This window comes from Seriola dumerili, unplaced genomic scaffold, assembly GCF_002260705.1.
Source record: "Seriola dumerili isolate Sdu_G_001 unplaced genomic scaffold, Sdu_1.0 BDQW01000052.1, whole genome shotgun sequence".
NCBI classification, from domain to species: domain Eukaryota; kingdom Metazoa; phylum Chordata; class Actinopteri; order Carangiformes; family Carangidae; genus Seriola; species Seriola dumerili.
In genome coordinates this window covers 8,971,841-8,995,712 of record NW_019174307.1, presented here as the reverse complement: position 1 = coordinate 8,995,712, position 23,872 = coordinate 8,971,841, and the positions used below count along the sequence as shown (strand labels likewise).

At 40.6% G+C, this 23,872-nt stretch overlaps 1 protein-coding gene across 1 annotated transcript; it reads right to left on the bottom strand.

Annotated features, from left to right (window-relative positions):
* Positions 1 to 4,578: 4,578 nt before the first annotated feature.
* Positions 4,579 to 21,606, bottom strand: vwc2l (von Willebrand factor C domain containing protein 2 like). Its single transcript, XM_022741352.1, has 3 exons — positions 21,205 to 21,606; positions 9,621 to 9,750; positions 4,579 to 4,730 (listed from the first exon to the last, which is right to left on the bottom strand). Exons 1-3 carry the CDS (start codon positions 21,604 to 21,606, stop codon positions 4,579 to 4,581), a joined length of 684 nt encoding a protein of 227 aa, XP_022597073.1.
* Between the last annotated feature and the right edge of the window lie 2,266 nt (positions 21,607 to 23,872).

Sequence of the window (23,872 nt, the reverse complement as noted above, 5' to 3'; positions counted from 1 at the left end):
TCTGTCACAGCTCTGGCACTTGCTGTGAAGAAGAAGCAAAACTTTTCTTTTGTGTCCATTAGGGGTGTGTATGTGTGCTCGTGCGTGCGTGCGTGTCCGTATTCCTCACCACTAACACTGGTCTGCAGGTATGTGTGCTTTAAGAGGTCTTCTACTGGCCATCTCCCAAGATGGGATTCAATGGGATTAGTCAGGGATGCACCTAATTGCTATTGATTGCTATGTGCTGCATAAAATTGCTTCCCTTTTCTTGTCCACGCTGGGAGGTGGGAGAAGGCAATTAGCAGTGCGGATGAGATAGAAGCCCAGACTGCCTTGTAATGAAATAGAATGGAGGAATGAACCTGTGAATAATGCCCTTGAACTCACTGAGCATTACAAAACCATTAAGCACTGGTATCTTCTTATTTTCTCTCAGAGAGCTGTGAGTCAGGAAAATACTGTAATTTTATTTATTTGGAAATGTTCTGCTTATAGTAAAGATCGCCTGGAGATATGCTGTGTCCCGGGTCAGCTGTAAAGTTTCATGTCGTGTATTGTTTGTTGTTTCTTGCACGGTTTTATTATGTGGAAATTGTGGCTGAATTCAAGGAGAGTTGCTTAGCAGCATTCTCTAAGTTTCAATTAAATTTCATCTCACATGCTGCCCCTGCCATACATTCAGTTGCCAAGAAATGCTGCACTTTCCACAGTAAAGAAATGCACATTTTTCAGTAGTTGTTAAGAAATCCACACTCATTTTTGCTGAATCACACTTCTTTTCAGGTTAATTTAACAAAATAGTTTTTGTCTCGATGAATAATACACATTTCTTATTTGTGTTTTTTTTTTTTCTTTTTTTTTTTTTTTTTTTTTTTTACTCCACCTCAGATTTCAGAATACACATTATATGTTTGAGCATATTTACATATGGACAACATGGGGAGCACCAAGGGTTGTATAACTTTTGAAATTTGGACCCTTTGTCTCTTGAACAGTTTAGGGTCAAGCTGTGCGAGCATGTATTCATATACAATCAAAGATGCTTTTCATTTTAAAAATTTCAAATTTGTTATAGAAATTATACTACAACACATTTGAGTGCCGCATGAACAGACCCTTGGTGCCCCAGAAACTAATACAACTGATTGTATAATAACAGGGTTTCTCTCTTCCTATTCCAGATAGTACTCTGTTGGTTTTCAGGCACACTTTATGTAACAGTTTTGTTGCTGAAAAAAAAAACATAAGGGAGGAAAAAAAAAACAATCTTTCATAGTTTCCAGCTACAGTAAGTCGGTGTCTCGTGGAAAGAACGAGTGGTTTACCTTTACAAAATGCCCATGTACAAGCCTGCGGTTTGAATGATGACGGCACAGATGGGGTCATCTGAATAGACATTCACAGACAGACATAAAGACTCAAGTTTCTTGGCAGAAAATGAACAAAGACAAACTGTGCTGCTGATTTGTCCTTGAAACTGTCCAGCTTCATGTATTTGCAAGAGGAAATGTAATTTCCCCTGGTTTGCCCAGGCAGAGTCTCTCTCCGAGAAGCATATATGCATGTGTGCCACTTAAACACCTCTTGTGTTTTTAAAATACAGCCTATTCTCTCATGTGACACACATAGGCATCTACTGTTTGTTAATCCATATGGATCTAGACTGATCCTCTTTAGTTCTCAATGAGAGCAATAAAGGTAATTACAGCTGTTTAAAGAATCCACCTACTTACAGTGCAGAGTAACATATGCACCAGTGCACTACTGCTGCATGCCTGCATCTAATTTTCTGTAGTGAAAAAGATTCTTCCACGCTTTTCTTTGTTTATTTGATTTCATATCTCGCTCTTGTTTTTTTTTGTTTTGTTTTGTTTTTTCTTCCCACTAGCAGTCTGAATCACAGCTCAGCTTGGTTGAACATGATCCTGGTCTGGATGGTTTGACTTTCTGTTGACACCTACCACCTCAACTCCTTCACTCCTACCTTCATATCCAGTTGATGAAAGCAGCTTATAAAATTAAGGAGATGAGCAGCCATGGCTCCCCCAAGTTAGCTCACCAAATGAAGTGTACCACAAAAGCTGTATCACAACTATTATACAGGACAATGAGTTTCAGTGTCACAAAGATCAAGTTGCTAGGTTATCTCTATCTGCCATTTTTGCTGCGTCTCCATTTATTTATATCAAAAAAATCTTTTTATCTGTGAATTCAGATCCATATTTGTAGCTGTGATTGAACTGTCCTTGTCCTCGTACTCCTCACCCTGCTGGCTGTTACTGGAATGTAACACAATGGCTAAGTTTAGTAAATACATGACAGGAAACCATTGCACAGAGGAGTGCAAACAAAGTTGCACTTAAAGCAGTCTGGGCTGTCCATGCAGCATGAAGCCAAAGGCCATGCTTTGTGAATTTTATCTGCAACAGTAGCAATAAGGCATCAGTGGTGGCAGCAATGCCTCTGAGCCCTGTCACCTGGCACTCTGACTTCACTCTTTTCTCTAATGCTACCCAGTAAAGTAATTCCAATATATTTTGGGGGATACATGTGTAGGCTGAATAATTATGTGACATTTAAAGTAATTAAGATGAATGAAGCTCCTTTATTTATCCCAAAATGTCTGGAGCAGTGAGGCTGTGATTGATAAACCATAGATGTCAGTTTTGTTTTATGAGTCTGCAGACCTCAAGCCAGATAGATGAGGTCTGTCTTTTCACACTGAAAGACACTAAATCACTGTAGCTAAATGATGAAAATGACTCAGGCTCCATTGTTGCACCTAAGATTGGACTCCACCCACATTCTTTCACTTCTACGATTCCTCCACCACCCAGGTGCTGCAGTTTAAGACCATGCAGCAGAATTTGTGGAGTGTGGGATTCTTCCAAAAATTAGTTTTAGTGCCTTTTAAGGTAATATAGGTCTTTAGTCATCGGTCTTTATCCTATGCTCATTTCTGTCTCATTAGAGTGCCGGGAGCTGCTATTAAGCAGCCCATCCATCACCACCCAGAAATAGGGTCTAAAAGGTTAACAGCAACGGATTTTCTAGAAATCGAATAAATTCTAGTGATGAATGGCACGGGCTTACTTGAATTCACCTTTGAATTAATGACTGGTATTTATCATCTCAAAAACATCATGTTTTAGACCTTGGTTGGGTGCCTTTTCTTTCCGACTGAACCACTTGAGGAGCATTGTGGTCTGGTAAAATATTGAAACAATACATTAACTTGTCTCCATCTTATAGCCCTGGCCTTTAGCCACACCACACAGGATGAGCTTTTCTTACATATCACGGAGGGGAGGAACTGAAAACTGATTAGATAATCTATAGCAGTGGGATAATGTAACCGCTTTGTATCTTAACAAGACTTATGGGTGTAAGTGATTCACTGGGTGCAGACCAATATAGTGTGCCTGTGAGATTGTGGATGAATGGGGTGCTTGCGTATGTTCACGTGGACAATGTGCATGTGAATGCTACTTAAAAGCATTAAGACATGTGCAAATTCCCCCCTTTTGTTTGCCGGTTCTTGTTGACTGTGCCCAGCATGCAGGCTGCGGCAGCGCCAAGCACCCAGCTGGAGGATTTATCACAGAATACTTCTTGATTAAGGGAAATTAAAGCAGGCTGCTCTTGGCTCGCTAATTGCTTTGATAACAAGTTCAAGCAGTTAGTTAGTGGGAATATTTTGGAGGATATGGACCTTTGAGAGAAAACAATAACGACAATTAAGCCGGAAGGGGCTGCACGAAGTTGTAGTTTTGAGTCTGTGTTGCAGAATTTTACATTTACCCCTTTAAGTGTTTGAAAAACTACTTGTCTTGGTTGCTGCCTGCCGTCTTTCCTGTCCTTCAGCTAATTCTATAGTACCAACTTACCTTGCCCGTGCTGCTATTATATAGAGATGTGACTTAAAACCACGGCATGATGATCAATAAAATCTCTGTCTTGGGGTTTTATAGCAGTTTATAAAATTGAGAGTAGCGTCATCTAAGTGTTAAAGGTGATTTCCCGCCATAGTGATAAAAAGTCTTATGAAGACACAAACATTTATGTGTGATGTGCATTTTGTAAACAAGCTCTTAAGAGTGAAATTGTGAAACTCAAACACAGCTTTGCAGTGCTTTCACTGGAGTCAAACCTCATATGACAAAAAAAGCGCTGTTAAGTGTGCTTACGGTTTGTTTTTCCTGCTGTTGGATTTTTACAACACCTGCGTGATTGTGACAGACAGACAAGCAGATGACATACATACAGAAATCAACATGAGCAATTCAATATTGCCACTGGTTAGGAAAGAGTTCCAGGAGCTTAGAAACTTTTTGTGTGAGAGCAGCAAGTCAAGCAAGTCAATTTCTGAAAATATATAGGACGATTAAAACTGGAGGGTGGAAACAGCCATGAGACAAGTTCCGTCTTCTTCTCAGTGGCTAAATTTGTGTTTGTGTGAAGCTTGTGAGAGCATCTCCTCGATACTATGCTGTCTCAGGTAACTTAGGAATTGTGCTCCTGCCCTGTCAATCATACAAAATGGTGCAGTAGGCAGGGCCTTGCCTGAGCTTTTCCACCATCCCCGGTGGAGTCTCTCTATGACAACGACTGGCCGTTGAGGCACTCCCGCCGCAAGCACTGCGCCGGCTTCCACCAGTCTCCGTTGTGGCAGCGGCAGATGGTGCAGTCGTCCACCTTTACTTCAATTCCGGCTGGGATGATCGTTGTTCCAGCAAAGCAATTTGGACCTGCCGCATGGGAAGGGAGAGAAAGACAGGAAAGAAGGAATGAGAATGACAAGAAATGGATGTGGCTCTCCTGAGAGCCTCTCTTTTCGGAGGGGTGGTGGAGTGATGCAGAGAGCTGCAGGGAGTTAGGGGAGTCAGAGCAGACGTACAGATCTTTTCACGGGCATGCACCGATGGGCTTGTTTTTGCAACACTAAAGCGCTTTTGTTAGTCTCCCCTTCTCCCTCGACATGGAGCGCTTTGCATCCTAATGCACCGTGAGCAGAGAAGCCTGCCAGGCGCTGGCTTGGCACTACAGAGAGGCTGGAGTACAGAGAGAGACAGAGGAAGAGAGAAAGAAAGCTGCTTTGAGAGGCAGTAGGGAGAATGGTGTTAATCACTTCAGTCTGTATGAAAAGGCCACAGAACTCCTTAGCAATTCCTTACAGAGTTTCTTTCCACACGCACGCACACACTGTACTGACTTCCAAAACAATAAAGATTAATTTTGACATCTGATTTATCCTTAAAACAGTGTAGGATTTTACTTGCATGGATTCTTTTTTGTTGATAAGATTCCTTTAATTCTAAAACGTGTTTGATTGTGCACCACTGGAACACCTCATAGCCATGTATTTGATCATCTCAGCAGATGGTGAGACAGATTATCCGGGGTACATTTTAGGATCTGTACTCAAGGAAACCAAAAAACGCTGTTACGTTTTCAGAGAATGCAGTGCATTCATTATTGGTAAACACCACCTGATATTATATCTAATTTGCTTCTCCCTGCCTCGGGGTGATTTGAGGCTGTGTATCTTTCCCTCCGCCTCTTGAGACAGAAGAGCCAGAAGGTGCCAGGAATTCACCCCAGTTTTAATCATTTAAATGAAGCAATCAGCAGCCCAATTGGTGTGACGGTGACTTTGGATTGCTCTCAGTAGTCAGCTCTGTAAAACCTGCCAGATTCAAGACACCTCTATGAGGAGTCATAAAAAACTCATATGTCTCATAACTCTTGAAGACACAGTAGCTTTCACGGCCAGTATTCATGGACATCTTAGTGTCCCAGTGAATTTGATTTAGTATGGGCTAACTTAATGCTAGCAGTGTAAATGTGTAACAGTACGGTTAGTCGATCTGAAGAGCCCAGATACAAAGAAGACAGCTGCATGCAAGTCTGCTCGACTACTCCACTTGGGCACACTACAGGCCAGGACATTTTGACATGTTGCAGTAGGAAAAGCATATGTGTAATTAATAAGATAAAATAAATGATGGCTGAATTCCATTTGGCTGCTTCAGTTTCAGGTTACTGGTATTGTGCATGCTGCCTCATCAATACATATCAAAATGTCAGCAGTGAAACAGACCTATTAATGTTTTTATGGTAATGTAAGCAACTCAAAGCACTTGATTAACGTTAGGTAGACAAGTGTGTTCTTGGTTAAATATTGAAAAGTCACACTGACACAAAGCATGAAATGGGGCATGCCATCATTTAACAAAGACCATGACGTTTAATTAGCCTTAACCAGGTGTTTTAATAGACTGAAGATAGACAAACACGGTTGGCAATAACTCCCAATATTGCCAAAGTGCAGGAGACCATAAATATCCATGTGAACCTGACAAAGGAAGCTGTTGGCCACCTAGTATCCCCATCCTTTGCCTCAGCATAGATGACTCCCATGCTTTATTCTGACCCGATAAAAGCCCTTTGATCTGAGCTTAGAGGAGACATTGTGAGCGCTTGCCAAGTCTTAACTCTCATTGATCTGCCTCTGGATGGCTGGCACAGGTTACAGGACAAACTCAGTAGAGGTTGATGGGGGTAGAGGGTGACCGGTGCTGCTGCCAAGTGTGATTGTTTATAGCCAGACAGATTCGGAGCCACAAGGACACAGTTTCAGGTACCTGTCACCGCTCGAAGGATACGAGGTCACTCGTCCGAGCCTGTGATCAATTCACGGCCAATAAAATTTAGTGAAGTCAGAAAATGTTTGTCCTGTGTCAAGACTGTCTCAGCGCATCATATTCTCCCTCACTACAGATTAAGGAGTAAATTCATATTAGGACTCATTACAGTCTATTTGGCTCAAATAGGATTCTTGCCTCAAGGTAAGAAATGATTCATACAAATTCACCTGCCAAAAACCTGCAGTTCAGAAAGAAAAAAAAAACGGCAGCTTGTCCACTGAATCTGTTACTCAACTGTAGCCAGCTCTATGGCACTGCTACTCAATGATACGTCTGTCAAAAAAATCACAATGACACCCCTCCTCCGGCAGATCTATAAATAGTTTAATCCGATTGTACTAAGAAGACGCTGCCCATTTTCAGACTACTACTTATCATTTTCATCATGAGAATTATATAATTACATGTATCCCCCGATGCATTTACAGTATGTAATTCATGATAACGATTAGAGCTGAATCAGTCGGACTCATTGAATGTGAAGCTCAGAGATAAGCACTCCCACTGGCTGACTAGTCCATTGTGCTGCCTTCTGCTCTCTGTTGCTGTTTTCAGAAACACTAAGGAGCAGACGTACTAAAAAGCTACATCCATATAATGGAAGGTTCTGACAAAAAAGTTGGAAGCCATAACCACTGATTTGGTCATTTGCAGGTTAAAATACATAAAAATTGTAGCAGGCCACATTTAGTTTAAACATCTTTTAGATGTTGAAATGTGGTTAGGACCTTCCTTACATGCTTGAACTATAGAAATTAATCTCCAACCACACCTAACCCTATTTTAACCCAAATATCCAGACGTGTTTTAACCTACAATTAATGGGAACTAATTAGTAATGTGCAAAACATTTCTCAGTAACATTTCAGCCTGTAACAGTTAAGTAAGCCCTTGAAAATCCTAACTGGTTTTGAAATTTAACAACCCAAAAGCTCTTCTTTAACTATCTTTGTATGAGTGGGTTCATCCAGACCTTTCACCCACGCTGGAACAGTGCAAATGCACTGTGCAGATACTACAGCTGAACCTCCTACGCAGCAGAGATTGTCTGCAGATGCAACAGCCCCGTCAATCATGACACTGAGTAACCCAGCAGACATACAGTAATCCATACAGCATATGCCTCTTCACCTCTCGAACTAGACTCACATTAAATTGTGTGAGATCAGCATCTCTGAGTCACACATTTTGGGTTTTGGATAAATGTTCCTCCACCATAGGCGGAGGATGTGACAATAAAAGTAGAAAAACGACGCTTTCATCAGTTTTATTTTTAAAAGTTAAGCTAATGTTTAGTTGTCAACAATTAAACGTTTTTAAGCTTTTCATTTGTCCAACAGTTTGGTTTATGACCCACATCAGCTTCAGCTGTGCTTTGTGTTTAGTGTAAATTTGCAAATGTTAGACATTTGAAATTTTAAACATAAGCATAATAACATTGTTATTTTGTGCATGTTAGCAAGGTGAGGTTAGCATTTAGCTACGAAGTGCAATCTCATAGAGTTGTTGGCATGGCTGTAAAATGAGAAAAGCTTTTCAGTAAAAATTATGAACCTTGTGGCATGAGTTAAATAACTGTGGTTAGTCTGGGGTTGAAACCCCCACAAACTACTAACTGTTGCTATAAGTATAGTATATCCGTCTTGTCTTCTTTCACTGGCAGGTCAACATTAATGCAAAAAACACACTGGCATTTTAAAAGCACATTTCACATAATTATTTGACACCAACACATGCAGCAGATATAGTAAAAGACAAATGTGGCACATAAGTGAATGTCTTCTTTTCACAGTTCCCTGTCCCTTGGCCAAAAATGAGAGCTAAACAGTATTCCTTCATTGTCCTCTCCTCACAGTCCTCAGCCATCCACTCCCATAGAGACTTATCTGGCTGCCAGAGCCTGACCAGGCGCCCTTAGGGAGCCTAGAAACGGCAGGCCTACCCTGAAATGCCAAGGGTGTCACTGTGTCCTGTCAGCCTGGATTAGCTCTCTCCTAGCAGCTTCGGCAGCCTTGTTAGTGTGGGTGTTTTTTATGTGTGTGTATGTGTGTTGAAATAAAAGAAAGAAAGCAAGGGGGATGAGGAGGAAATGAGAGAAAGTGTGGGAAAAAAAATGTGGGTACTTGTGGTGAAATGGCCATTTAGTATCCACCTCAAACCCAATTCCTCTCTTTAAAAGTCAACCTCTGCTTAAAATAAAAAAATATATATATTTCAGGAAATTTATTTTGACTTCTTTCAAAAGGGATGCTCATAAACAGGTTCTCCATTTTAGGCATGGCACTTCACATAATGAGAAGACTGAATGCAGTAAACAAGAATCAGGTTCTCATTTGAGTTCAAGAAAACTTTCTTTGCAAGCTCTTCCAGCTCTCTAATTACCTGACGCTTTGATGTGATTATTATAAAATGACAGAGTAAAACTCTTTGATTTTGAACAATGCAACACTCTGTTTTGTCTGTACTCAGCCAAGATCACATTGCAGACAAGTAGTTACTCTACTTTTGTCATAAAGCTCCATCTGTCCCTCAGGATTGGTGCTGGCAAAGGGACATCTCCCACCTCGCCTTGTAAATAGCCAATGAACCATTGGAATCCTATAATTCTAATTTAGGGATTGGCTGTGTGTGACAAGGGCACCAGGGCACTGTGAGATAAAAGGCTCTCAGAGGACCCATTAGTCCGTCCCACCATGCCTTTAATCAATGGGCTAATGTTTACTCTGCTTAGTGTGTCATTTATAATTAAAACTAGTACTGCTCATTAGTCTACAACGGGCCCAAGGTAATAATTTTAATTCATAAAACATCAATTACATCCTCATCCTCTAAAGGCGCGGTCATCAAATGGCGATACCACAGATAAACTTGCCATCATTGGTTTAATGAAAATTTAATGTGTGTTGAATTTCAGACGAGATGACTGTTTACCGTTTTTACAGATGGGGCAGCACTGCTCCGGCTCGTACACAGGGTTGACACACTCTGGGACGGCGCAGTCGGACACCACACAGTGCACCTCATTATTTGGTTCGCAGCGGCACCATTCACAGGGTGACGGCTGTGGGCAGAAGGGGGAGGAAAAACAGCGAATCGAGGTTAGATGATTCAGTAGGCTTCACCTTTGTGTGGGTGTGTGTGTGTGTGTGTGTGTGTGTGTGTGTGCGTGTGTGTTACATGACTTACAACTGGTCAGCTGAAGAAACAGTCTGCTCCCATCTGCATATTTGCTGATATTTTCCAATTAAAATTATTTCTTTTATCATACACACCTCATACAGTCTTGACAAACAAAGAAACAAGTTAATAAATTATTCACAAAGCAAGTTTTATTAGGCTACTTGCGTACTTAACAAACAGAGCCTGTAGCCGACTTTGAATAAAATCACTAGAAATAACTAATAAGGGATTTAAGAAGTGGTGTTCATGATATTTAGTATTTTGGTGCATTCTGCTCCGGCCTGCCTCAGGAAACAGTTCAGAGGCTTATCTTACCACCTCTGCAACATGTAAATCAGTGCTATGCAGCTCTCTTTGCTGCTGCCTCTTTCTTAAGTCTATCTTTACAAAGTCTCTTGACCGGAAAATGAACTGTAATGCAATTACATGGAGTGGAAAAATACAAACTGTTTCCAAATCATGAAAGGTCAACTGTTCATCATATTAGATTTTCTTTCTGCTCATCGCAGTGAACGGTCTTTTGAGGGCCTCACTGCACTGAGTCTGCTCTTTCAGCGACTCAGTACGCTGTATAACCTTAGAGGGTCAAAATCTTCCATGATCAAATTTTTTATTTATTTTTCATTTATTTATTTATTTATTTTTTGGTAGATAGGTCAATGTATATGGAGAACACTGACTGCAGCCAAACAAAATGGTTCAGCTGAGTCATAATAAACTGGGTGAGTTATCCATTTGAAGGGTTTAAAGTTCAAAACGTTCCCAAATTGCAGCAGTCAATATTTGATGCATATCAATTTGCATTCAAAACCAACTTCTTTGTGAGCAAATGTTTGAAAATGAGTCTTTGAGGAGACGAATAATGTGCTTCACTTTCAGGTATCAAATGCTGACATGTACGGTCGCCTATACATTTTTTTTTTTTTTCTTTTTTAAAGGAATTTACTTGCTCCTGAGAGTTAAATGAGAAGATTAACTCTCCCATCTGTACAGTGAAATTTTATGTTGTTTTTACACTTCAGTTTTTGTATAAACAAGATACTGTGCTTATTAGTGAGCTTTAGATGTCCTAGTGGACAGATTCTGTTACCCATTGACAAAGCCAGGATAGCTGTTTCCCCCTGTCCAGTCTTTATGCTAAACTAAGCTAAGCTAGCCAGCTGTTGGCCACAGTTTACCAAACAGACATGAAAGAAAACTACTGCTTTAAATACTAGACAAAATTAATGATTTTGTTTTTTCTTATTATGCCATCAACTCTCCCAAATGCATTAGTTCGAGCTGGTTTTGTTATATTCCCATCTACTGGTGACAAATTGAATTGTAGTAATGACAACAATAATTTTACTGTTTTGTGTAGAGATGAGTGACAAAGATATGGTAATACTGGATGCCTTCATGTGACTTTTATCAGCCAATTTTGCCATGATGCATTAAGTGGTACAAAAGAGAAAGTGTAGGGCTTGTATGTTTATTAGGATTTATGCAGTCTGGATGCACTGCAGCCACAAATTGGATATGAGCAACATTTAGAGATGGAGATGGGTAAACAGTGCAAAGGAAAACAAGAGCATAATTGTGGCCACACTTCCTGATCTTAAAACAGTCTTCTGCATGTGTAGAATGAGATCTCAAAAAGCTCCAGTGAGGATCATGTCAGAGAAAATTCAGGCACGAACCTAAGGCCCCCCCCCCCGCAGTAGAAGATGTTTAAAACTGTCCCAACTGTGTATTGGATACAGTTCAGTTGATATTTCAGACAACTGCCCAGTGGGATTAAGAACTAGGATGTGGAACTATATATGTGATATGATGTTTATAAGAGACAACAAAAAGTTAGTCAGATTAAAGATCAGGTTCCTTACAAAGGAATGAATAAGTGCAAGAGCAGCGACTGCAATTACGCGTGGAAACGTCTGTGACTTGTTTGTGTCTTGGTATAAAAAGCCATGTTCTGTGTCTCTGCTTTAAAAGATTCACACTCCAACTGATGTTGATGATAGATTTCTTCTTATTCACTGTGTATGTTGCATATTTTAGAGTTGCCTGCCTCTGATGTAAAACCCGACTCAAGGCTTTTCCTTTTCAGTTGAAGCTGCACTTAAATGATAAAGGCTTTTAAGAAATACCCATATAGATGACATCTGAACCTCTATAACTTGAACTACCTCTCATTAGAAATTCCTATCAGAAATTCCTCTCATATCTTACCCACACAAGTAGTCAACACCAGTCTTCTCACATAAACAAACCATGGCAAAAATATATCTCTATCACAGAGTTAAACACCCTTACATTTATCCGCCTTTCTGTCAGTTTGAGGGCTAATACGGAAATGTACCAATTAAACCGAAAGATGGTGTCTCATACACATGGATGATAAACTACATTTTGTCAACCTGACAGGCTTAACCTCTGGGGGCAGAAAAGGTGGGATTCAGGGTCAGTAGTGGAGCATATAGGGCTCTGTCTGCCATATATGATCTGGATTCATGATAATGACTACATTTCAGGTTATGATTCTGCATGTTTCTCCAATAGGGATATTTGGCTTGGTCTCAGGACCAGTAATTTCATATGTAAAGCTGAGCTTAGTTGTCTGTCAGCTTTGCCAGGTTGAGAAAAGATGAAGTACCCTAACCTGGGGCAACATATAAAAGCAATTACACCCTTACTTTACATTGACATGACCAGCAACAGAAACCCAGGTTCAGTCAATTATTATGTAATAATAAATATGTCTCATCAGGGAACTGAAGCAACACTAGTTTAATAATGAGATGCATTGTTTGAATGGAAGTTCAAACACACTCTGTGTGTATACATGCACACTTACATGGTTAATGTGGGAATCTTGACTATGTCTTTGGCAATGTAAACATGATATTCTGGATAAGAACATATCCTGTTTGTGAATACAAACAAAAATACTAGCTAGTACTGTGATATGAGGACCTGTAGACACCTTAGCCATCCTCCTGATCAGAGAGTGTAATGTGTGAAAACATATCCTCAACTTGAATTATTTAGTTGTTAGTCAGTAAAACAAAATTCTGATGATATGCTAAATGGAAAGTCTTGCAAGACAGTCTGAATGCGGAGGATAAATTGGATTGCTGCTCTTGTCCTTTATTACTGCTGATAAGATGATGAAACTGAAACCAGAATGCAGCAGAGTCCTGGCAGCCAGAAACAAAAATGGGCTCATTCTTAAATGCTGAAAGAGCTCAGTTTGTAGAGAAATGAGAGTGGCTGAATGTGGAGAAGTCAGATAGACCTGCACTGACGCAGACAATCAGAAACCTGCATATTGTTGAAATGACATATAAAAGTATATGAATAACCACATTTCTCATGTTCTATGAATACATTATATCCACAGTATAATAAGAACAGTATGAGACTTAAAACCAGAAACTAAAATCTATAGAAACATATATCCTCTAATATATATATGTCTAATAGTGTGTTTCCAACAAGTGTAAGCAAATCCAAACAGAGCTAAGAACAGAACATACACAAAATCCAGAATTGTGTGAATGACATGTCCTGGAGGTTAGACAAGCAGGCTTAGGACCGAAAGGTCGCCAGTTTGAATCCCTGGATGAGCAGGACTAAATGTTGGTCGGGGAATGAACAGTGAATGAACATCGCATTCACGGCTGAGGTGCCCTTGAGAAAGGCACCCACCCCCCCACCCCCCAACTGCTCCTGAGGTGCAGCACCGCAGCTGCCCATTGTTCCTGTGTGTGTGTGTGTGTGTGTGCGCGCGTGCGTGCGTGCGTGCGTGTGCGTGCGTGCGTGCGTGCATGCGGGGTCACTGCTCATGCATGGGTTAAATGCGGAAGTCAAATATTTCCTGTATGTGTGAACATAATTAGACAATCAAAACATTAAGCTGATACAATGTCATTGCTGCGTCTTCTAGTAATAATAGCAACAGCCTCACGACATAGCATTCCTTTACTTTACAGAAGCTTTTCTTAGCAGTAGATGGTCGAGTAAATGCCAGTTAGAAGTAAAAGAAGAAATGAGTAAAGGCATAGCACAACCATGAATTCACTGTAGAAGCAGGACAATTAGATGAGTGGATAGTAAGGATCCAATTTTGAGTCATCCTTGATAAGCTGCCAAACATACAAAAAGGAAATTACTCTAAAACATAAAAAGGGGGGCAGTTAGACACAGTTTCACTAGAGTCTGCATCTGGCACAGATTGACATATTACTATCTTAGAGGATAGAGAGGAAGATAATTAGACATCATATAGAAGTCTTTAAAGTACACATTAGTGATGCATGACTAAATCTGCTAAACCTTTCATTGTTTTTTCTTTGCAAATGCATTATCTCAAAATAGTGGCTGCTGGTAGACTGTAGGAATAAACTGGAATTAAACTCAACATAAGAATTAACATATATTATTCATTTGGTCTGAGGCAATCCAGTCAATACTTAGAATAAATGTGAGCCAGAAACAACAAAACTGCAACTTAGTTTTTTGTTGTTTCTGGCTAACATTCATTTTTATTTTTGTAGAAGTATAAGAAATGGGCAGCTGGCTTCTTCACATATTGCATGCAATACTGAGAGTTATCCAGCGGTGTTTCTTGATCTTACAGCTACAGCCATGTGATGTTAATGTACAGACAAGAGGACTGGCTCGGAGAGACAGTGGCATTTCTCTATCTGCCATATTGACCAGTGATACAGCTCAGCTAGAAGCCTGTCATTCCAGATGCCTCATAGACAGAAGTATAGTAAAATTTTAATTTGGAAAAGAAAACTACTCCATGTACTTATGACACATTGCAGGTTCTTTCAATGTATTCAGTGGTGCCTGGTGCTTTCAGTGCATCCTTTTGTGTGAGGTCTACTGTGAAGAGGATCAGTCACGCCTTAGCCCAGGCTCACAAAAGAAAATGGAGCACTAGCACTGAATTTAGACGTGCTGCCAGATGTTTTGGTGAAGAAAAGTCTCCTGTTGTCCCCATCTTATTGGCTGGCTTTTAGAGTCAATCGGCTGTCATGCCTTTCATTCCCACCCTGAGACAAATGGAATCCGGGCAGGGAAGCAATGAATAGTCAAATAACCTTCACCTGGGGCAAATGGTAATGTAAAATACTTTGAGGCTGGACAACAGGGTCACGGGAAACTCACCCATGCGGTTAATAGGAGTGACGGGAATGGATTGACAGTCAAACTGCATGCTGCTGTTGTCCAAGTCAAAACAATATTTTACCGGTGGTGAGGGAATACAGAGAGAGAGAGAGAGGAGGTAAGACTTGTGCATGAGAGGAGCTGGATGCTGAAAACACTGGTGATATTTATACAGGGGTGGTTTAAGTGAAAGTTCAAACCAGAAAAACTTGTCTGAAAATTCTTTGTGGCCTAATTGTTTGCACTTAATAATTTCTTATAATTAGGACCCTTTTTGCTTCTGGCAAATTGGACAGGAAAATCAATTTGAGCAATCATTTTTACAGCTTTTATGGCTGTTTTTTTTCTCATAAGTGTCGGTGCTGAAAAGCACTTACTAATTACTGTTGTGTACGAAGTGAACTTTGTGTGCATGCTGCTTTAAATCAATTATTTTCATTGTCTGCACATGTGCTTTCACAGTATGCTTTTGCAATTATGGTTCACCAAGTTCTGCAAGGACCTTTGTTGTTTTGAGAGGACAATTAAAAGTTATGAAAAACAGACATTATAAAAAAAACTTTATTTTCTATCATTTGTATCTATAACAGGTGCATAATATATTTTTCTCTTAAAATGAAATTGCCTTAACATTTAAGCTCCCTTCCTAAACTGCACTGCACTGGATAGATTAGTACCTGTCTCATGGGAATTGAAGGAAGGTAAGTAAAAATAAAGTGTTATGGCTGCGTGTTTTTGCAGTTATATTCCTTGCAAGTTAATCAATTAACATTAGTTGCTTCTAAATGGAACGATAGTTTGTTGGCTGAACTCTATTGTGTGTACCTTTTTATCAGTGAAAATGCTGGAGCCCTCCCCCCTTTCTCAACTCTGTATCCCTTCCCGAGGGCGGATCGCAGGAAGCACGGACGGGATTGTTCACATTTGAGTTCACATCCCAGCCCTAGCCTGACGATCTGGGATCTGAACTCACCCTATATCTCCTGGTTCTTGATTGTAGCTGCGCTGAGGCCAGAGGCACGCCGGCAGCCTTGCTGGGCGGGCTGGTCCCTTCCTCATCTGATGGGGAACCCTGTAGGTGAAACACCTACTAAGGTTGAGTGGCATGACTCTCTTGCAGGGTAACAAAACAAAATAATAAAAAATACACCCACTGGTAGTAAATCTGCACCTGCAAAATCTACATCAGTATTCAACACTATGTTCCTAAAAGTAAATACTTAAGTGGACAAATTGGTACTGGGAAATACTCATATGACTTATTTATTTGTCAGGTTGCTGATGCATGAGTTATACTAGCATTAGATAACATGACAGTGACTGTACATCTGCTTACATGGGACTGAATGACTAACCTATTGCATGATGTGTTTTTCAGCATAATAAAACTGGAAAATTAAACAAGTGTTAGTTGATGCCAGACTATGAATAGCTACACCAGCTCACAATTCAAACTTAGACACCGAGCATCCCAGAAGCCCTAAACTGACCACATCTGTTTTGGTATCTTTCGGAGACGCTGTGTCTCTGCACTTCGTCTCCATCATCTGCTACTGAATATAAATGCAAACGTCTGTACAGTGCAGCACGCAAGGAAATGCCAATGAGGCCCACACCAAAGGTTAACCTGTCGGCATCTCTAAACAGGGGTCTGTATCTCAGATACTGACGGCCTTTGATTTCCGTGAACACTGCAGGGTTCCGAAGCTTTCATGTCCTTGCTGAAAAGACTCTACCTCCACACTGGATGTGGACTAAGACATTAGAGTTACTTGTATGGTCTTAGATGGAGGGGGTGATAATCCTGCACCAAAGATTTCCTTTCTCCTTACTGCTGTCACCAAGACAATCGATAAGAACAAATGAATGCCCCCCCCCCTCGAAGTATGAAGAAGCGTTCTTCCCTCTCAACAGCGTCTAGTCAAGGTTAGCATGATGGTGAGTTGCAGTATTGATGGACTTGATCTCACATTAAACTGTGTGGCTTTTGCACACACAGCAGCTCTTACACAATCTGTGGGCTTGCATCCCAATGCACGACAGAGTTTGATGCTGTCTGACACGCAAACACACCAATCAGTACAAATTAAGTACATAGGTTTTAAACAGGCTGGTTTTCACCTCACTTTCATGCTGATGTTCCATCACGTGATGTAGAGCTGCAACTAAAAATTAATTTTCATTAGCAATCATTTGATTAGTATTTTTGAGTAATGAACTAATCAATGTTACATTTTTTTTAAAAGCCCAAGGTAACTGACTGTTTTGTCCAATTAACAGTTCAAATCCCAAAGACATTCAATTTGTAATAATGCAAAACACACAATCTGACAGGTTAGAACCTGTAGTATTTGATGATTATGCTTGATTAATGACTGAAATGATTAATTGCATTTCTAAATTGTTGATTCACTTTTATGTTGATTGACTAATCAGTTAATCAACCAATTATTTCAGCACAAGCATAATGGCCCCTAGAGGTATAAAAATCACTGTTAACACTAGAAAACCAGGATGTTACGACTCTCCCCTCATCTGGCTGAATGTACTAGAAGCAGATTATTGACAGTGAAAATGAACAGCAACCTAAAATGTTTTACATTAACTGATGGACAATTCCCAGTCATTGCCTTTTTTTTATGTTGTGGTTCTTTTGGTTTTGTCTGATTCCTCAAAAATTGTATTCCCACAGATAAACTGTAACAGAATGTTTAATAATTATGCTTGTCTTACATCTTATTTGGCTTAACTCTCTGTGTAGCCCCCTGCCTGCTTCAATTTGCTCCAGTGACATGACATGCTCATATTCCCAGGTGTGACATGTTCCAACGTATCCCAGCAGAGGTTTCTTTGCCTCGCCTTGAAGTCATTGTGAATGCAAAATGAAACAAACATATGACAAATTACAAGATGTTTTGCAGGAGCCAGACAGTACAAATACAGTGTTTCCTTGTACTGATGACTAACTTAATCAGGGGGTGATTTTATGCAAAGCACAATTTACTTTGGGATCTCTTACGTTTGTGGGAGTCATTGGGGAATGGTTAATCCCAAAATTAAACTTATTCAAGTCAGTCAAAACTGCAATGAAATTTATATTAAAAATTAGTTTGTGATGACTGTTTGATTAGATTTCCAGTCAGATTTTAATGCAAATTATGTTTAATAAAATTTGTAAACAGGCATTTGCCTTTGACGGAGGCAGCCCTGGTTTATGTTCCTCTTTTACTATTAGTAGTCAGCCTTTATATTTTTGTTAAATAATCATAATTAATATCTTTCCCTAACTTTAAAGCTGCACTAATCAATATTTGCTCATGAATAATGGGTGAAATAAGTTATTATAACTAACTATAGAAAATTCCCTTCAGGTAAACCCTCAGCTCCACAGAACATTTTAGCATCTTTCAACTGATTTAGTTTACGGTCTGCAACTCTACTGTTTTGGCTCACTGGCTCTCACAAACCTCATCTCTAGCTGCATCAGACAGTAGTGTGTGGTGAAAATGATCTTTTAAATCAACCACAAACTGCCTGTGCAGCACCAAACAGCAGACATGACAAAGTCAGTGAATAGCTGAGGAACATAGCGGAGCATTTAGCTGCTAAAGAGTGGGATACAGTATTTCCCCAAGGCTTGGTAGAGACCAAAAACAGAGCTAAAAAGAGAGTGAATATATGAATGTTAATGTTGCTCTGTCTGCCAGATTTGTAAATAGGCAACAGCTTGCTAACACATTTGTCCTAATGCCTTTATAAGGTGAGTCATTATCTCAGTCTCGAGTATACAACTTGTTCTGCTGCCTCCAATTGGGCAAAAAATATAAATATACAATAAAAAGCAATTTATACTGTTTAATGTAATAGTTTTAGTTCGTAGACCTTAACTTTAGCCTGCAATAAAGAGTTGCAATGCACATACGGTATATTGTAGCCGTATCAAGTTGTTAAATATTGGCTTTTAATATTTTGCACATATGAACAAAATAAATGTAATGTCTCATTCTTTTAGGAGATTTTTGAGTCCAGTATTTTTTTATTTTAGTATTTTAGTGCTAAATAGTTGCGTCCAAATGTCCATGTATTAATAGCTCAGAAGAAGGCTTAGATGAAGTAACATGCTCAGACTCGTCTGGGTTTTGCACAAATGTTAATAGCTTAACTGGCACCAAGTGAAGTAATTGTGAACAGATTTAGTAAAATTTTATGGGCAAAGTTTTGTCAAATCTCTATAATGGTTGTTGGCATGTTGCCATGAGTTAGAGGGCTGGTGAATAAATGATTGCATATCTGTTTCATTTGTTTTTTTTTTTCTATTTGGTTTTAAACAGTATTTTATGGTATCTCTATAACATTTAGCAATAATGCTGAATACTGCAACTGATCATGTTAATTAATCTTGTGGAAGCTTTTGACAGGTTAGTTGCAAGTATTCATTTAGTTCTGGAGTGCTTATTACCACTTAAAAACAGTAGCTATCAATTTCTGCTTCACTCATTGAGGTAGTCTGGCAAAACTTAACAGGTATTCGCTCAGAACAGGTTTCATTTGAAGTTGGCAACACAACAATGAAACATGCTCTTGTTTTCTGTTTTTATCAACATTTTTTTATTTTCTAAACCTGGTGGCTGTTTGTCTATGAAAACTGTCTATCCACTGTTGTCGTCATATAACCAGTTAGCTGGCTTGTCTCTCCCAGCAAATATTGGGCTCACTAGATTTAGGTGTCCTTTATCTAACCTTATATACCTGACATATAATTGTTAAATCCAGGGCAGGATCATTTCAAATGAAAAACAAAGAGGCTCCAACCTAACTTTAGTCCTGAACACTCTTAATTCAAATCTCTCCAGTAGACCCAAAAAAGAATTAGGTTTTACATTGGTGTTTTAGTGCATTTGGGAGACACAACTATAATGGATGTACCATTCAGAACATATTTTCACAGACGCAAACAAACGCTGCAATTAACCATAGAGCTATACCATTGTTTAGGCCGCATTATGTCATATTATGTTTCAATCACTTACAGCCCCAATCCACTTGTGAGGAATTTGAATGGGGAGGTTTCCTCATGGGCAGCAACAGTTTAAACACAGACCGTAGTTGTCATGCTCATAGTGTCATTTCTAATCAGGCAGCACTGTCATGCTCCATAACAGCTGCTGAGACACTGCTCTGATGGGTAGAAAGTAGTGCTCCCTTTGCAGGAGCCACAGAGATACACTGTATCTGCCAGCAATGACTCAGTGTCCACAAATCAAAGCATTAAAATACCGCTACAGCATCCACCAGTTTAGTAATGCTGGGTGAATGCTCAGTTGACGGTGCAGGGAGTTGGAGGTGGGGGGGCATCACCCTGGGAGGCAGCCATCTTTGTGCCCTTGGCCAATAAACACATTTTCATGATGCTTTTACAGTATGCCAAGAAAGGGTATAACACACTGAATATATATCACACAAACGGAAAGCCTCAGTGACCCAAACCCTAACACCTGCCCACCGTTGGTCAATGCTGCTGTTGTGCTGTATTTTGTCATTTTTAAACAGCACGTAATTTTTAAACGGTACGTATCACAAAGATGAATACTGTCAACACATTACAACAAAAAAAACAGTGTGAGGGTTGATATACTTCATTCTTCCTAGCCTTTTTTCCAATGAAACATAGTGCTACCGTCATGACATTAGACTTTGCATTGTGTTTGAATGTCTGTATCACTTGACATCAACATGCAAGTCTAGTTGGGAGTGTTCATATGATTGTATATGAATAGCCCAGACAAATTGTCATGTAAGATGGTTGCTTTAGTGGCATCCAGACTTTAATGAGAATGATTCGTTGATTGTGACTGACTGAATCTACCTGGCAAAATCAAACCAACTCATCAGCATCTGTTGGGCTCTATCTTAGTTCAAATGTGTTCTTGGGAACTATTTTACCACTGTACCATAAAAAATCATAAATACTCTATGAGACAGTAAATAAAGTGCACATTGGAAATGTTGATGGCACTAATGGCATTTTATTAAATGCTAGAATCCTGCCATGACTTGGGTTTTTGAAAGCTGACGCACCTGAACCAGCTGATTCAATAAAGAAATGTAAGAAATAAAGCTGGTTATTTAGAAACACTGATCTATGATGGACCTTATCGTACAAGTCAAGTCTTACCTTGAATTCTTCCAGGATTTTGTACGTTTTCCCCCGGTACTCGCAAAAGTTTTTAACCTCCTTGCACTCGGGGCAGCATCCATTGTGTTCCACTTTGGTGCACTTGGGATGCAGTTTGGGGCACTCGGGCTGGTCGCACACAGGCCCGTCCTCCGTGCACACGCACGGACAGTTCGAGTGTCCCGGGTAGAAGCGCTCCCCCAGTTTGTAGACGAAGCCACTGTCGTCCACGCATCCTTTCCCCCGGTAGTCATCGAAGACGATGTTTTCACTGGCGGTCCGCTCCGCCTCGTCCGCGGCGTAATCCTCGGGGTTACCCACCGTGGCCGGAGACACGGCGCTCAGGGCCAGCAGGAGGACGAAGGCGGGCGACAGGAGAGGCCCCATCCTTCGCCGCAGCATCGATATCCTCATTCAACAAGATTGTGTGGATGTCATCCTTAGGCTCCCGGTATCCTCTCCGGATCCATCCTGCGCTTCATTATCATCATCATCATCATCATCATCATCATCACTTGAGGAAATGGGCTGCAGTGGAACAAATAAGAGATGATGTGATGGATGGTGACTGTGCTGCTGCTGTTTTGCACATCCTAAAAAACCATTAAGCCTCACCTTCCCAGCACTTTTTCTTTTTTTTTTGCTTAAGCCTATGTATATTTGATTTGCTGCAGCCAATTGTTTTTATAGGGATCATTCAAGTGTATTTCATTGTTTTTCTATCTGCAGAGACAAATGGGATTCCCTAGTGCGGCTTACTCAACAGGCTAATGTCATTACACTTGAAAGAAAATAGAAAACCTTTATTAACATAAGAAGCATGTAGTGTGTGTGTGTGTGTGTGTGTGTGTGTGTGTGTGTGTGTGTGTGTCTGTGTGTGTGTGTGTGTGTGTGTGTGTGTGTGCAAGGGTGCTCAGACAGCCTACAAATGATCCTCTTCGTGCAAAATCTCAGCAATAGCTGAACATCCAACAACAGAGGAAAAGGTTAAAACATCCATTATCTGAAGTGGGTGGAGTGTCGGTTATTCTTCACACAATTCTTCTCCACATTCAGTAAAACCCAGCCTATTAGCTATCTTTGTACAATTTCAAACTCTGTGGGAGCGACTAGAGACAACAGGTAGCTATTAGTCTGTATCACATTCCCAATGAGCCAGTGATTATACAAATCACCGCTTTAACATTGGTTCTACAGTAACCTGTTCTTACTAAATCAGCTGTGTAACATGCAAATGTCCCGAGTCATTATTAAATGCGCAACGGTTAAACCCAAAATGCACTACCCCATTCGGAAGGGGAAAACACAGAGAAAAAAAAAATCCAGACAGTTAAGCAATATCTAGGCCTGGCTGGAGATAAATATTTTCTCTTAGCCTGGAACCAAAGTGCTGCGCGTCTTGACAGATCAATTGAAATGCCTGTGACAACAAGGATGTAAATTAAGCGACAGGGCAAAACTCACCGCGTTGAAATAAGCTTGATATCCACTTAGTGTGAAGCCAGAGAGCCCAACACATAGAGGGATGTAGTCGCTTAGCCTTTTGGAAACTTCACTTTATCCACAGGGTAAATTCACCAGGCTCCACGAGATACTATAATCCTCCCCCTCGGTCGTGATGATGGGCTTAAAACCAATTAAACACCAGCCTTTTGGAGATACGGTTCCCCCTTTTCCAGCGTAAAGAAAACCACATCCACGTAAAAGTAGGTCTGCTTCATGGTTATCCTCATCGGACTCACCTTTTTTGAGACAATATCACAGTTCACGTCCAGAGGCATGCGGTGCGGAGAGAGAAACAGAGAGCGAGAAAAAAAAAACAGCCAGGAAAGAAAAAAACCCTCTGTAGCGTTTTCCTGAGAATCCGGAGTCAATTCAATATTTCCCAACGATGCAGGTGAATGTTAGAAAGCAGCAGTCAGTCTTGTTGCACATATGTGTTTAGCCAGTACATCCAGCGGTTTGCAAGAAAAATAAAAAATAAAAAATCCCGATGGATAGAAGTTAGGAGTATAAAAAAAAGAAGAAATAAACCATGAGGCGTTGAAGCTGGTCGTTATGTGATTTTCGGTTTTCGCCAGAGGTCGCATTCACAGTCAGTAGGCGAGACTGAGGGAGCGCTCCGACTTTCAGCACCTTGGAGAGCGACTGTCTCCTGCGTCCTGCACTGAGCAGAGCAGAGCGCCCCCCTCCCTGTCCCCCGACTTCCCCCCCCCCGCTTCCGTCTCTCTTCTCTCTCTCTCTCTCTCTCTCTCTCTCTCGCTCTCTCTCGCTCTTTCTCTCTCTCTCTGTCACTCACAGACGAAACAATGGACACATCTCACGAACCGAGGACAACTCCAACTGCATTTGTGGAACTGCTCCTGCAAGAGTTAAAGGCTAAAATAAAGTCAGACGACGAGATAAGTGGTTAGTAGTCAAGAGATTTCCGGGGGGGTCTGGTAAATTGAAGAGGTGGGTTAGATCTGTCAGATGTGTCTGAGTGCCTTTTTGTGTTTGTAAACGGGTGCGCCCTGTGTGCACGTTTAGTTTCATCATCTGTCTGTCTGTCTGTCTGTGTTTGCGTGCGTGTGTGCGTGTGTCTGTGTGTCTGTGTGTCTGTGTGTGTGCCCGTGCGTGCCAGACTGTCTTCACATATGACCTGCAGCATGTTTCCCTGAGTCACTCA